At 37.6% G+C, this 16906-nt stretch overlaps 1 protein-coding gene across 1 annotated transcript in view; it reads right to left on the reverse strand.

Annotated features, from left to right (window-relative positions):
- Window positions 1-16906, reverse strand: part of MTBP (MDM2 binding protein) — a 92037-nt gene that overhangs the window by 55246 nt on the left and 19885 nt on the right. Inside the window, exon 11 of the mRNA XM_062188049.1 lies at window positions 9875-9992. Within this exon, the coding sequence (XP_062044033.1) occupies window positions 9875-9992 (118 nt within the window). The remainder of the gene's footprint in view (window positions 1-9874; window positions 9993-16906) is intronic.

A 16906-nucleotide genomic window follows, 5' to 3' on the forward strand; every position in this document is an offset into this window, starting at 1 on the left:
CCTTCCAGGGTGAGTATGAGCAGGAAGCTGGAATCAGGAGCAGAGCTGGGACCTGAACCCAAGTACTCTGATATGGGATGCCAGCAGCCCAAACAGGTATCTTAGTCACTACACCTGCTTCCCCAACACACACCATGTGGGCATTTTAGCAAGTTACATTCTTCCCATCAATTATATTCACTATTTAATTTTTTTTTTTTTGATAGGCAGAGTTAGGCAGTGAGAGAGAGAGAGAGAGAGAGAGAGAGAGAGAGAAAGGTCTTCCTTTTTCCGTTGGTTCACCCCCCAAATGTCCGCTGCGGCCAGTGCACTGCGCCCATCCTAAGCCAGGAGCCAGGTGCTTCCTCCTGGTCTCCCATGCAGGTGCAGGGCCCAGGCACTTGGGCCATCCTCCACTGCCTTCCCAGGCCACAGCAGAGAGCTGGACTGGAAAGAGGAGCAACCGGGACAGAATCCAGCGCCCCAACCAGGACTAGAACCCGGGGTGCCTGCGCCACAAGGCGGAGGATTAGCCTAGTGAGCTGCGGTGTGGGCCCACTGTTTAATTCTACACCAAATTTTTTAAATAGCCATTAGGGCCACATGGAGAAGTGCAAGAAAAAGTCAATCTACTTTATTTTCAAAAAACATCTTCAAAAAAACTATACCTAGTCTGATTTCTTACCATTTTCATCATTTAAGTTTTGAACAATTTAGCATAAAACTTAGCTGCCATTGAGACTGTCACCCAAAATGCCTGGGGCTCAATTCTAGAAAGAACTTAAAATGGTTTTAAAAAATAATAGTATTGTTGAACAGGTATATGAAGTCTCCCACTGTGAATATGGGGAAAAACGCAAAAGGGTTTATACATTCCACCATGACTGTTAGACGTTTAGATAGATGCTAACTCTTTGTTTTTCATTTTATTTGAAAGGCAGAGGGAGAGATCTTCCATTTGCTGGTATGTTCCCCAGTGTCCACAGCAGCCACAGCTGGGTCAGGCCAAAGCCAGTAACCACGACCTCAATTTGGGTCTCCCACATAGGTGGCAGGGAGCCAAGTATTTCAGCCATCATCACCTACCATGCCCTGAGTACACATTAGCAGGAAGCAGGATCGGAAGTGGAGGAGTCAGCGGTTGAACCAGGCACTCCAATATAGGCTGCAGGCAATCACAAGTAGTCACTTAACTGCTGCATTAACCACTGGCCTGATTACTTTAAATAAGTACCATTAAAATCATAAACAGTATATTCTCTCAGTTAAAATACAGTAGAAGCTGCCACAGTCAACAAATTCTTAATTTCATGAACAGTTTGACTCAAATAAGCTTGGGATATACTAAGCAAATCTAACGAACCCCCACTTCCCAGATAAAGAAGCAAAGGCTTTGAGCAGTGATTCTCAATTTTCTCTGCCTTTAGTCTCTGAAGAACTCCCTTCAGGAACAGTGACTCTAGGCTAGGGCTGAAGAGGGAAGCACCTAGGGCAGGGGTTCTCAGTCTCAGGTGCAGATCTGAATTACTTGGGTGATTCACTCTTACAAACTACTGATGGCCTGGGTCCAATGCAGAGATTCAAAGGGAGTTGTTCTCAGGCGGGGACCAGACTTACTTTTTAAAAAATACCTGTCAAAGTGATTCTAATTGGTGGTTGGTGTTAAGAATCACTGAACTAGTCAGAGGAAGAAAACTGCATTTAGATCAAAGGACCTTCAAGTGACTCTCATAAAAAATACAGGCCTAACAAGGTATACTTTAGATATATATGTACATGCATATATCAAAGTGCAAGTTTAATGAATACAGTGAAATTTACACAATTGTGCATCCATTACTAAAATCCAGTTTTGGAAAATTTCCATCATACTTTTGCAGTCAACCTCCCCTCTTATCCATGACTATAGGCAACCACTGATTTGCTTTCTGTCTTTTGCCTTTCACAGAAATTTTATATAAATGATCACACAATAATCTTGGCTGATTTTATTTATAAACTAGCATGTTTTAGAGGTGCACCCCAAACTTTTTATTCCTTTTATTGCTGAGGAGTATTTCACTGTATGGCAAAAAGCCAAACTTTATTTAAACAGCAGTTTATGGATATTTGAATAGTTTTCGATTCTTAGCTGTCAAAAGTAAAGCTTTTATAAACATTTCCTTACAAGGCTTTGTGAGAACATATGTTCTCATTTCTCCTAGGAATGAAAGCACTGGGTTGTACAGCTAAGTGTAAGTTTAACTGCCAAACTGTTCTCCATAGTAGCTGTATTATTATACATCACAGCAACAATGTGTGAGGTCTGCAGTTTCTCCACATCCTCATCAACATTTGATAGTTCTTAATTAAAGCTGAGCTAGTGAGTGTACTGCAGAACCACATTTTCGTGTAATTTGCATTTCCCCAAAGACTTAAGTTGTTGGGCGTCTTTTACATGTGCTTTAGTAGCTATTCATTTTTCTTCTGTGAAAAAAAAAGTATCTGCTTCGGTCTTACCCACTTATTAACTGTGTTGTTTTATAAGAATTGACCAGGGCCGGCACTGTGGCTCAGTGGGTTAACGCCCTGGCCTGAAGTGCCGGGGTCCCATACAGGCGCCAGTTCTAGTCCCGGCTGCTCCACTTCTATCCTGCTCTCTGCTATGGCCTGGGAAAGCAGAACATGGTCCAAATCCTTGGGCCCCTGCACCCACGTGGGAGATCCAGAAGCTGCTCCTGGCTCCTGATAGGCGCAGCTCGGACCATTGCAGCCATCTGGGGAGTGAACCATCAGATGGAAGACCTCTCTGTGCCTCTCCTCTGTGTTAACTCTTACAAATAAAAATAAAATGACCATTGTCAGATATACGACTGGCAATATTTTTTAAAACAGTATTTTTTAATTATCTTAATAGTATTTTTCAAAAAGGGGATATTTTAAATTTTGCTTAATTTTAATTTACCAATCTTTTCAATGGATTTTACTTTTGCTAAACACCTATGTTATCACATGAAAATTTTAGTTTTAGGTCTTAAATGGGGGTATAGAATTTTTTGAGATAACTCCATGGAAAATCAAAGTCTCTATATAACTTTTCCCTATGCACTGTGTTGAGAAGACCACCCTTTGCCAAGGGCACCTTTGTCTCTGCTCTGTTCCACTGGTCAATGTGTATCCTCAGTCTAAAATCAGTCTTGATTGATCACTGTTGCTTTACAGTAGGTTATGAAATCAAGTAAATTCAAAAATGTTCTCTTCTTCAAAAGCATTTTGGCCATTCTAAATCCTTTGCAACTCTATATGGATTTAGAATCACTCTGTAGTTTCTATTTAACGTTCTGCTAAACTCTCGATAGGATTTGGGTTGGATTTAACAGATAACTTAGAAAGAAGTACTTTCTTAATAATATTGACTTTCCCAATCTATAAACCTGATGTCACTCTGCATTTGAATTTTAATTATTCTCAGCAATGTTTTGTGGTGTTGACTGTACAGCTATTGTACTTCTTCTGGCACACACTTCTCAACATCTTATTCACTGATTGTTCTACTACCTTCCTTCACTTGGATTAGGTTTTCTTGCATCTTGAGGCTGATGTTTAGATTACGGATCTTAAAGATTTTGTTTATGCCAAAGTAAACATTTAAGATTTTGGGACTACTTTTACTGCTTTCCATAAATTTGATTTTCCCTCTACTCAGTTAAAACTGTTTTGTAATTATACTTTTGGCTTCTTCTTTGATTTGGCAGAGTGTTAATTGTCAAACATTTTAGGGATTTCTCAGATTTTTCTATGGCTCATTTCTAACTGAACTATATTGTAATCTAAGAACATGATATATTATTTCTGTCCTTTTAAATCTGAAATTGATTTTAAAGGCCTAGCATATGTATGGTCTGTTAAGTAGAATGGTCCACATGTGCTTGGAAAGAATGAGTATGTTCTTGGGTAGAATGTTTAATAATGTCAGTAGAGTCAGATCGGTTTCGAATGTTACCACTGTATTGCTCGCACACAGAATAATGCCTTGTAATCAGCAGTCACACAATAAATATTTACTGACTGAAAGGACACTTTGCTCTGCCACTAAAACTGTTTCCAGGTACCTGCAGTACCATAGTGCAGGTTATTACTCCACCTGCGGTGCCGGCATCCCATATGGTGCCAGTTCTAGTCCTGGCTGCTCCTCTTCCTATCCAGCTTTCTGCTATGGCCTAGGAAAGCAGTAGAAGATGGCTCAAGTCCTTGGGCCCCTGCACCCGTGTGGGAGACCCGAAGAAGCTCCTGGCTTTGGATCAGCGCAGCTCCAGCCATTGTGGTCATTTGGGGGAGTGAACCAATTGAAGGAAGACCTTTATGTCTCTCCCTCTCATTTTCTGTAACTTTAGCTCTCAAAATCTTAAAAAAAAAAAAAAATCTGCTTTCAAAACTTTCTGCAGAATCCTTTATACTCTTTCTCACGAGAGTCAATTATACATCAGTTATACTGTTTCATTTTTACCCTGTTTCAGCTCACTATTCTGGAACACTTTTATCAGGTTGATTTGAGCATGAAGAAGGTACACAGTTCATCATTTCACAACTTTCCAACAGTCCATAGCCCTATCCCTTATAAACATTTTCATTAGAAGACTTGTGTGTCAACAAAACAGTAAGACATGATTTTCTCTAAGCACATCTTTAAAGTTTTTCATTTCAAAAGAATTCCAAAGAAAAAGCAATAAAAATCAGGATTATAAAATTATAGACATAAAAATACAAATTAGACATTGTTTTGTTACATAAAAATAAATGACTCCACAACATCAAGAAGCAAAATAAGACAACATTTTTAAAAGTATTTTCAACAGAAGCTCTACACAACGTAATAAAAGACATGAAGTATATAGCCTTTAGGTGATTCAGAATTGGCTGAAAATCCTGCCCTCTGACATTTAAGAAATATCTTCATTTCTCTGTTCTGCAGTTTTCTTATTTGTAATATTAAGATTTTTTTAAATCTACTTTTCAGTATTACTTTGAGAATCAAAGATAATGAATGCGAAGTAGATGGCAGATAGGTTTGTAATATTTGTAGCTAATATTTTTATTGCACAAACCTATGACCTGTTTATGTTGCAGATAATGTTCATTCAGTTTTTTGACAATTTCATAAAATATCTGAGAATTTATCATTAGGTAGGCAGTCTTCCTTACAGTTATGGTTTTTCAATATAATTCTACATATACAAGCTATTCTTTAGAAATATAATAGGGCTTAGATAATGGTATTTGTTAACATAGTTCTGTTTTTTTTTTTTTCCTGGGTATTTCACTGAACAATGCTTTTCAAAAAGCATTCTTTTGCTAATGTAACTTAGCCATATTTGTACTTCAAATTGAGCAAGATTTGTCTTTTAGTTCAAATCATCTGAAAAAGCATTAATTTTTGATCGACAAAAACAGCAACATTTAAACTAATACATTTATATATTTTATTTCAGCAAGGGATGAAACGTACAGAACTGATAGAAAACTGGGACACACATTTTGGTTCACATTGCCAGAGTACAGTCTATTCAAAGCCTTTTTTTATTTTTCTGGACGACAGTTATTACCTGGAAATACATACTTTATTTTTAAGTAATACTGTTGAGTACCAGCTACCGTTGAGTATCTACTGTCAAGCAGACACAGTATATTAGACAGTGGTTATGTGCTAAAGAAGAAAACATAAAGCTGGGAAGGCAGATATAAAGTCAGAAGAATGAAATTTAGAGGGGATAGAAAAACAGGTCACGAATGTAAAAATACTCTGGAGTAAAGGCCTGCAAAAACTAAGAGATCTAACAACATGGCTTTCCTGGCTAAGAATTACACTTGCTATCCTTACTGCATGAGGGTAAGGATTATGTTCTACATACTGCTTGTACAGCATTGAAACCAATGCCTAGCACACTGTATTTTCAATAAAAATATCTATCGGAAAAAAGGAGTATTTCATACTCAACAAATTGAGATGTTTTTCCCACAAATGGTAGTTTAACCACTGCATGCACATCTTGCTATTCTTACACAGTGTATCTAGTTACCACTAGTAACCACTAGTTACTGCTACATACAATATTATAGTTAAGACGTAAAATTACTAGTCAATTACTCCTAAATGTTATAGTGATACTTACAATTAATTTTCAATGGCCATTTTCTATGGAGCAGTATAAATTCCCTGAGAGGAAGATCCAAGTCTATTTGCTTGATCACTAATTCCCATGTTAAACTACAATGCCTGATGTGCAGTATCTGCTCCATATTTAAATAAGTGAATGAAAGGTATTACCAACTGACTCAATGAACAACAAAGTCACAAAAGAATAAAATTAGGGAATAGTTTTATGAAGTAATATAAAGTTTAGTTTGGAGACTATGGAATATGTAGGAGAACAACATAGAATATTTGGGCATAATTCAGTAGGAAGTAGAGAAAGTTATGGTTTAGGGGATGCTCTGAGTTGAAAAGTTGTTTAGAATGGTGAGAGTCAATCATTACTGGCAAGTTGTTTAGAATGCTGAGAGTCAATCATTAATGGTGCTAGGACACAGATATGAAATATTCAAGATGTAAGAGTTATAAACACTTTTATACTTAGTAAAAATTAAGCTTCTCTATTTTTACCAAAAGAGCTCTGTACATGGATTTGTAATGAATTTCCCCCTTCAGTTAGGGTTATGGGTAGAACAGAATTTAATAATCAACTGTACAATTTAATTCTGTTTCTACTAAGATTGAAAAAATACTGTAAAGCATCAGTTTAATTAGCCCTTAATGAACTGGTCTAATCAGTAATCAACGATCTGGCTTCAAAGATTATCATGTGATCTACACCTTATTATTAGAAGTTACCAATATTAACCTTCCAAATCCAAGTGATAATTTTTTAAAATGAAATTAAGCCACATAAACTACTTTCTTAAAGTTGCAATGAAAATCAAGCACAAAATCCCAACTTCAGTAAATTCTAAATTAATAAATTACCTTAAAATTAGAACCTCCAATATAGTAGCTATTTGAAATTGCAGAGTTACAAAAGAAAAAATGATAGATGGGTTATCCAAAATAAACTGTTTATGTAGAAGATGTTAGTATTCAGTAATATCAGTTTTAGAAATATAAGAAATGACTAATGTCATCCTACAATCTCATATGGTATCAGTGAACATTGCCACTCAGCAAGTCTATTTCTGATTTTGTTTTTGCAACTGCCCAAATCATCAGGTATACATTTATTCCTTGAGAGGAATAGGAAAGTGTTAAGACTATAATTACTCATGTACTACTACAGTGTAACAAGCTGTATTAATATCCTCTTTCCCTCCCCATTAGCCTGAGGCTAAGACTACATTAGGTCAAATGCCCTGGAACTGCCCTCCACCTTACTTTCATGCTATCAACTACACTCCTCACTTGACTACAAACTCCATGAGGGGCAGGATCACAAATCTACCTCCTTAAGTATAAGGATCCAACCTGATTCTCCTTTATTACTCATGTATTACATATTTTTACTCCATATTACAAATGTTTATTTTCATCATGATAATGATTATAACTAAGGCTTTCAACAACCATTCACTAAATTACTTTTTAACTTTTCTCCCACTTTTGCCTTAATCAAAGAATTTTCACATCCTTGGCTATCTTCTATAGCCATACTTTCCATGAACTGTTTTTATTTCAACCATTCCTAATTATTACCTGCATGCACATATGGGAGGTTTTTACAGTAGTGGCTTCTCAGTATTCACACCTTCTTGATTTTGAGCCCTTCTTGTGACAATGTTAAATAACAGAATCTGGCAGAAGTGATATTGGGCCAGTTCTTAGACTTAACCTTAAAAAGTCTCAGCAGCTTCAACTTTTCTGTGTTTATAAAAATTCTAGAGCACTTGCTAAAGAGATCACGTGAAGAGACCACACAGCAAGGAAAAAGACCTGGAGAGGCTATAAGGAGAGAAGCGGCCAGTTTTGTCTCTACATCCCAGCTGAATGCAGCCTCCAATTACTCCACAGAATTCAATGCAGCCACATCGGTGACCACTGGTGAAATACACAAGAACCACCTGGATGGGCTCATGTTAGCTCTCCCAAGCCACCCAGTTTTAGGGCAGTTTGTTACATAACAGGTAGGCAAAGCCTCTGGTAAACTCAAGATCAAATTCACTAGCCCTGACTCTATTCTAGAGATCTAGACCTAAATTTCAAACTACATGAAATTTTAAATCTGTAGTTATCTTGCCTGCATCTCAAATTCAACATCTGTTAAAATAAAATTCAGTATCTCCACTATTTCTTATATAGTACTGTAAACCACTCATTTAAAAACTATATTTCTCAAATTTCAGGGTTCTCTGCGGTATTCTTACAGGTTTCTCCTAAAACAGTACTGGTAGACATGCACTATATCTTATTATAGTCCTTAGTAAATTACATCATGGGTCACAAAAACTAACTGTAAGCTCAAGTTCTTGTTCAGTTTTTAAAAACCACTGAAACTGAAGCAAAAAGGTATGATAACTCATACTGTAACCGGCTCTATGACTTTGAGAAAGCAGCAAGCCACAATTACCACATGAATATTAGAATTTGGGTTTACATAATTTCTAGTTTTATAACAGAAATTAAGATTTCATTTTTATGGTGAAACTCTGAACATACCAGATTATTAGAGAAGCAATCAGAGTATAAGAGCACAGAGCCTGGGTTCAAATCCTTGGGGAAATTGCAGTCTTATTAACTGGGAGAGCCAGGATTGGTACCACAGTTGACAGTTAATACTCTGTTACTTCTCCAAGTCCCAGTTTCCTCATTTGTAAAATGAGGATAAAAATAAGCCTATGGGTCATCATAAAAAAATAAATGAATTGATATTTTTAAAGTATTCAGAACATTTTATACAAAAGTTAAGCCATTAAATAAACTCTACTGATTTCTTCAGAACTTGTAATCATAGGCTATAATCACCATGTAATAAATAAGCCACTAATTTTCATCAATTTTATTCGTGGACTATCTCTAAGAAACCCACGTTCAAAACAATTACCTCTCTAACCAAAAGTTCTGCCTTGGGGCTGGCATAATGGTACAATGGGAAAAGCTGCAGCCTGCAACACTGGCATCCCACGTGGGCGCAGGTTCCTGTCCTGGCTGTTCACTTCTGATTCAGTCCCCAGCTAATCACCTGAAAAGCAGTGGATAGCCCAAATGATTGGGCCCCCACCATGCATGTGAAAGACAGGGATAAAGCTCTTGGCTTCAGCCTAGCCCATCCCCAGCCATTGCAGCCATCTGAGAATTAAACTAGCAAATGGAAGATCTCTTTCTCCGTCTTTCTCTCTCTCTGTAACTCTCTCAAATAAATAAATAATTAATTTTTAAAAGTCCTGCCTTCACAACACTGATTTTTTTTTTTTTTAAATGGTTGTTAAAGATAGTTAACAGGGGCCGGTGCTGTGGTGCAGTGGGTTAATGCCCTGGCCTGAAGCACCAGCATCCCATATGGGCGCCGGTTCGAGACCCGGCTGCTCCACTTCCCATCTAGCTCTCTGCTATGGCCTGGGAAAGCAGGAGATAATGGCCCAAGTCCTTGGGCCCCTGCACCCACATGGGAGACCCAAAAAGGCTCCTGGCTTCGGATTGGTGCAGCTCCGGCCATTGCGGCCAACTGGGGAGTGAACCACCAGATGGAAGACTTCTCTCTCTCTCTGCCTCTCCTCTTTCTGTGTAACTCTTTCAAATAAATAAATAAATAAATCTTTTAAAAAATTAGTTAACAAGAAGAAGTATTATTTTCTAAAAAGAAATGTTATCTCCATTTCAAATTTGATACTTTATCTATGCAGCATCATTCAAATAATTTAAAGATCTACTTACCACTGATGGTCTTGGGTTTTTTAGCTACGTATTCTTTCCACTTCCTTGAACTGAGTTGGTTGGGAGGTGGAATAAGTATGTTACTAACAGTACATGGCAATATAAACAGAGCACCCACCTGGATAAAACAGAACATGCTTTTATTGACTTCATACTGAAATTCTTAAATTGTGTCATGTGATAATTTTTCAGTCCCATTTCACCTATGTAACAAGAATTTACTAGTGATCTCTCCCAACAATCCCACTGTAAAAAACTATCACTCTCCAGCAAAGAAGATAAAAAATAAGAAAGCCAAACAGCAGACAAACAAAAGCAGAGACAAGCATCCAAAGCTTTAGGCTTCCCTTTTCTAAGGTACACATCTCTGAAAACCTTACTATTCATAGTATTAGCTTTAAATTCAGGTTGTGGGTGTAATTTCTTTGCAAATATTCAAAACAATGAGAAAAGCTGGGATTCTAGCACCAAAAGATTTTGTCATATTCAGTCATCAGAATCAATGCACAGGATTATTGTCCTGGTTTCAAGATTAGGATACATATGAAAGTAGTTTAGAAGCATTTATTCCTAGAAATCAGAGATTTAATGCTAACAGGTAAGAACCTCAGAGAATGCAGAAAAGATAAAGAACTATATTCTAGAAAACAGAAGCTTCTGACTTATGTGCAAACTCATTCATTTTTTATCTTCCCAGGGCTGGGCATACAGATGCTTATTAAGCATTTGTTCAAAAAAAACCCCATCATAATATATTTAGGTAAATTCTCAACTTAATTAAAGGCTAAATTAAAACTGCAATTCTGAAAGCTCTATTTGTTAATTTTAGAGATATAGCTGCATCAATCAGCACACTCTAGTAAACAGCACACTTTTTCTTGAAAAATTTTTGGAGATATCTAGGCAGCAAGGGACTTACCAAAGATCTTAAAACAAATGCAAAATTATTTTTATCTTTCCTTTGTAGATGGATTTGTTGTATGAGCTATGAGATACTCAGATAATTAATATTTTAATGTGCTAATTATGTTGCTATTCATTTTTACTTGTGCACTTATAATTAGATAAAAATTTTAGGAACAAAGTAAGGAAGATAATAAATATGCTTATTAGAATAGCCATAAGTCAAATCTATTTTATATAGTCAAGTACTAGACATTAAAAATAAAAATATTTAGCAACAGAAAATCATTAAATGTAAAAGATATATCTAATTTTCTAAACCTTAAATCCCAGTTCTTCTCTCTTGAGTAAGTAAGACTTCATAGCTCCAAACGCATGTCAAGACCATATGTCCAGGAGAGCGGCAAGATGGTGGAATAGGAAGGGAGCACATTTATAGTTCGGCAAGACACAGTTTAGTAAAAGTGGAGATACTGCAGGGACAAGGAAGAGTAGGGGAAGAAACAGCAGAGGAAACTCTTCTGGAACTAGTGATTCACAGGGGACCTGCGTGGAGAGCGTGGGAGCCCAAGTTCGGGACACCAGCGGCAGAATCAACACACCAGCGCGGGAACGCGAGGTGAGCCGAACCTCAATAGCCTGAGACACCAGCGGGCAAGTGGAAAGAGGAGACTAGAGGGAACGAGGCTTGAAACTCCGTGGGGAAAAATTCACCAGGCTAACTAGAAGAGAGAGAGGAAAAAAAAAAAAAAAAAAAGTGACCGATACGGACACGAGTTTCTCTCTCTCCGCTCACCCCTCAAAGGCGAGCAAGACAAAGAGCAGGTGCCATTTTGGACATACTTCATAAGCAGGGCGACATCAGGTCTGCACCAGCCCTGAGCCTAGCAGAAAAACCTGACTCTGGGGGGAGGGGTGAAATAACAGGAGGTGAGCATCTAACTTGGCAACCCAGTGGGAGACTGCAGGAGAATTGGAGCCCACACTGAGGGCAGCAGAGATTCCCTGTGTGGTCCTTGGGAAAGAGCTTCTGATCTCTGGCTCCTGTAGGTATATCATTCGCCTGCTAACTACCTCCAATTACGTTCAGCTGTGCGGAATTACTTCCCTTTTGAATCAAAAAAAAAAAAAAAAAAAAGAAAAAGAGAGAGATTTATAAACACCTAACCTGGGAGTGTCATCTTTGACACACCCTCAACCCTGAGGAACCAAACACAGCTCTCAGTCCACACTCATCTCAAGCCTCTAAGGCTCCACCGAAAGCAGACAGTCCACTTAATATAGAGCCATAGTGTAACAAGAAAAAACACCACAGTGAAGAAACCAAATATCTCCAACATGCCAAACAACAAACGCAAAAAACGAGGTAACAAGAACAAGGAAGACACTATGATGCCCCCAAATGAAAAAGACACCCCAATGCAAGATTATGAAGATGATGAGATAGAAGAAATGCAAGAAGTAGATCTCAAAAAATTGATAAGAACATTAAGAAGTTCTCAAAAACAAATTCTTGAACTACAGAAATCCTTAATGGACAAGATAGAAAATCTCTCTCGTGAAAATGAAATATTAAGCAGGAATCAAAATGAAATGAAACAACTCGTAGAACAAGAAACTGTGATAGTGACGAGAAATCATAATGAAATGAAGAATTCAATAGATCAAATGACAAACACATTAGAGAGCCTTAAAAACAGAATGGGTGAAGCAGAAGAGAGAATATCAGAAGACAGAGAACAGGAAAGGAAACAGGCAAACCAAAGAAAAGAAGAAGAAATTAGAAATCTAAAAAATATTGTTGGGAATCTACAGGATACTATTAAAAAACGTAACATTCGGGTTCTAGGAGTTCCTGAAGGCATGGAGAGGAAGAAAGGATTAGAAGGCATTTTCAGTGAGATACTAGCAGAAAATTTCCCAGGTTTGGAGAAGGACAGAGGCATCTTAGTACAGGAAGCTTATAGAACCCCTAATAAACATGACCAAAAGAGATCCTCACCACGACACGTTGTAATCAAACTCACCACAGTGAAACATAAAGAAAAGATCCTAAAAGGTGCAAGAGAGAAACGTCAGATTACTCTCAGAGGATCTCCAATTAGACTCACAGCAGACTTCTCATCAGAAACCCTACAAGCTAGAAGGGAATGGCGAGACATAGCCCAGGTACTAAGAGAGAAAAACTGCCAGCCCAGAATATTATATCCTGCAAAGCTCTCATTTGTGAATGAAGGTGAAATTAAGACTTTTCATAGCAAACAGAAACTGAAAGAATTTGTTGCCACTCATCCTGCCCTGTAAAAGATGCTTAAAGAAACACAGAAACACGGTCACCAATATGAAAGAAGGTAAAGGAAGGAAACCTCACAGCAAAAGATCACAGGAAGCTCAATTTCTCTTTGACATAGAATTAAACTCTGATGCTCTGTTAAAGCAATGTGTTAAAGTAATCTATTATGTTCTCTTGATGTCTGTTAAATTCTAATTGTTCAAAAACAGCTGAATTTTTATTAAGAGCTATGGGTTATTTAACTATGTGCTTATTTTCAAAGACTTGAATAATCACCTTGTAACAATAATCAAATTTGGTCTATGTTATGTCATGATTTTAAGGAATCTTATTTCAACCAGATATTTTGGATTTTGAGCCTTCTTGGCATTCTCGACAGGCATTCAAAAAATCAAAGTTTCAAACAATCTGGACTCTAAAATTTCCAGTAAATCCTGGACTTTGGTTTTTCCAGTTTGGGCCCAACTGAAAAAATCGAAGGACCTATGTCTCTCATCTTATAGACACACCAACTAATCAGGCTATTTGGATTATATTAGAAGTACTGTCAAGATGTGATGTGGTACCAAACTTTAAGTTTCTATAATGGAAAATGCTATTAATACAAATGTTTGAGAATTAAAAAGTCTAATGATCTTGTGTTACTAGACATGATAGTTATTTTAATGAGAAAGCCCCAGAGGCCTAAAGGGTTAAATACTTGTAAAATCCTACAGGTGCTTTCAAAAATACTGTGAAGTAAGCAAGTGCCTCTTGTTGGTTGATGAGTTTATAATTTTAAACATGGCGACTTAAAGTCTTTTGTCATCCATAGTTATATATGATGTGCTGCTCATAAAACTAAAGCGTTGTTGGTTCTGTGTTTAGCTGTCATCCTATAGGTTCCTATGGACTTTTTCCAGCCACTTTTATTGTATTCAGTACTTTGGGATGGCTCTGTAAACAGATGAAGCCAATAATGTATTAACAGTACCAACTGAGAGAAAGTATGGTTAACTGAGGTTACTAAAAACAAAAAGCAATTCAAATCAATTGGCAATCTACAAAAAGAGTTAACGATTTTAAAAGCTATTATTAAAATTGCTATATTGGTCTATTATGCTATGTTATATGTGTGTACATATTGTATGTCCACATGGGGAAATTTTATTAAGAGTTTTATTTTAAATGGCTTATAGATAAGATTGTCCATAAATTTAAGATGCTAAATTCAATCAAAGATACATTTTAATTTGTGTGACCTGAATCTGTGTATCATATGTTTTAAACTTGTTGGTAGAAAGAAACGAAAAACATTATAGATGGTTGTGCTTAAGTTTACTGGTTAAACAAACTACACCATGTTAGATATTTAAGAGGTGTTTTCAAATACATGATTCTTAAAATTTATAGAAGGCATTGGACCTTCTAGTAAATGTTTTCCTAAGTTGTTATCTAATGGTTGAAATGGTTTGCTAAGTACTCATGTGATATTGCTATTGTCAGCAAGCGATCTAGGACTTGCCCCCTCATTTCTCTATTCTAAGCCCAACTTGTTCTTTCATTTCTCTATTCTCTTCAAGGTAGGAAACTAACTATTATGAAGGAATCTGTAGGATGCACAATTTAATCTTTAGACCTTATAAAAGAGATCGCTAACATTTTTCTGTAATAGCATAGCCAAAATAAGAACTTAAATAATAATCTCATAGCTAGATTCACTTCGCCATCAGCGAAGTATACAGTAAGTAGAAAAAACCTCCCTTTCAGACCAAAGGGAAAGAAAGTTTTAAAGTGAGAATATAATTTTCCTCATGGGCATTGTCTACCTTAGAAAAACTACTACAGAACATGCCTGTGACTATAGACTTGTAGTTCAGGCCACCGAAGATTAGAGATGGGACTTGGGCACTCCCTTGACTTGCATCCTCTGGTCTGCTTTAACACAAACCAGGAGGAAAAGAAAGCTAGGCATCAGAAGCAATGGGTGGCAGGCCTATTAATGGCTGATCTGTACAGTGATCTGCCCTCAAGGAGACCCAACAGGCCAGTCCACTGCAGTGGCTTTCAAAGTGGTAAGCCTGGGCTTCAGCAGAAGTCAGCTTGTGAAGAGCCCTGGCAGCTCTGCCAAGAGTTGGATCACTGGAAATGGACCTGCCCTGGAGTCGAAGGATGCCCAGGTCAGAGCCACAGATCTTATTGGCTCTAAGCTGAAAAGCCCTTCACTCAGCCCAACTTCCAAAGTGACCACTGCAGCTGAGGGGATGGTCAAGTAGGGTCAGCAACATTGCAGGCAGAACTGTAAATTTCTTGTTAGAGATGCCACCTGCCTTTACCTGGCCAGCTCTCCTCCCAGGCCAGCCAAGTAATGAAAGTCAACAGAGTGCCTTCCCCTAGGAGGTTCACACCTCCCTTAGGATATACCCCATGTGAAGAGATAGATAGGTCTGGGCCTCTTAACTCACAAGGCCTAAAGCCCACCAGATTATTATCAAGCCCCTTCTGTCAGGTTCTATCTGCCTCTCAATCAGAAAACTTAATTGTAGCTTAGACAGCACCTTTCTTAGCACATCTAATAATGACTCTGTCCTTTGTTCTAGACCCTGTCTAGCGTACTTGGGCCTCATTCCTTTGTAATCATAACCTCTACTCTACCACCAATGGCTCTACTCCCAACCTGTGTGTATTGATGGTCCTCTTCCCCACTTAATGCTGTATAATGGTCCAAACCTGGTAAATGCCACTCTTAGGATCATTGGTTACTATCCTCACTCTGTCTTTTATGACCTTGTCTAAATATGATCAGAGTCGGCAAACTTGAAGGCTTCCATAGCCTTGGCAACTCATGACAACAGCCTAGGGTGGTTACTGGCGCCATAAACTAGAGTGTCAATTTGTTGGGTCAACACAGGAGCCACTGTGCACTTGCTCCTCATGTGGGATCTCTGTCCTTAATGTGCTGTCCATTGTGATTTAATGCTATAACTAGTACTCACAGTATGTTTCACTTTGTGTTTCTATGTGGGTGCAAACTGTTGAAATCTTTATACTAAATTGATCTTCTGTATATAAAGAGAATTGAAAATGAATCTTGATGTGAATGGAAGGGGAGAGGGAGCGGGAGAGGGGAGGGTTGCGGGTGGGAGGGAAGTTATGGGAGGGGGAAGCCATTGTAATCCATAAGCCGTACACTGGAAATTTATATTCACTAAATAAAAGTTAAAAAAAAAAAAAAAGAATAAAGGAGGATTACTTTTGCTTTGAGGAAAAAAAAAAAAAAAAACATGTCCAGAGGTCCACACAGCTATAATGTGAGCGTGGCCATGATGTCAGGTCCCAGTCACAGCTTTCTCAACATGTCAGGAATGCTACAAGCAGTTCAATGCCTAATTGACAGCCTGATAGAAACATGTCATGACCCAGTAGCTGACGAAGTGGCCACACTTTTGAGAGAACTTAATTTTGATTAAACATGTGTTACAAGTATGAAAATAGTTCTAAATCTCAAACTATAATTCTCTACAAAATACACTTCTCAACTGTATCTATTCATTCATAATTAATTTGGATCCTGTTAACTTGTTCCCACCACACTAATCATTAGAAAACCTCTAAGAGACCTGAGGATGATTCGTTAAAGACTATCATTCTTTCTAGAATTTAAACGCCAAATACAGGAACTTAAATCTGAGTTTTAAACCTCCTGGCCCATCAACACAATGACCACCCAGCACAACAAATCCAAAACACAACAATTGAAAATGTGGTATTATTAAATATCAATAGTTTAGCTTGCTTTAGAATTAGTGTTGCCAATATTCAATAACCATAAGGATTAATTAAATCTATGCAATTAC

This window comes from Lepus europaeus, chromosome 4 (genome assembly GCF_033115175.1).
Source record: "Lepus europaeus isolate LE1 chromosome 4, mLepTim1.pri, whole genome shotgun sequence".
Classification (NCBI taxonomy): Eukaryota; Metazoa; Chordata; class Mammalia; order Lagomorpha; family Leporidae; genus Lepus; species Lepus europaeus.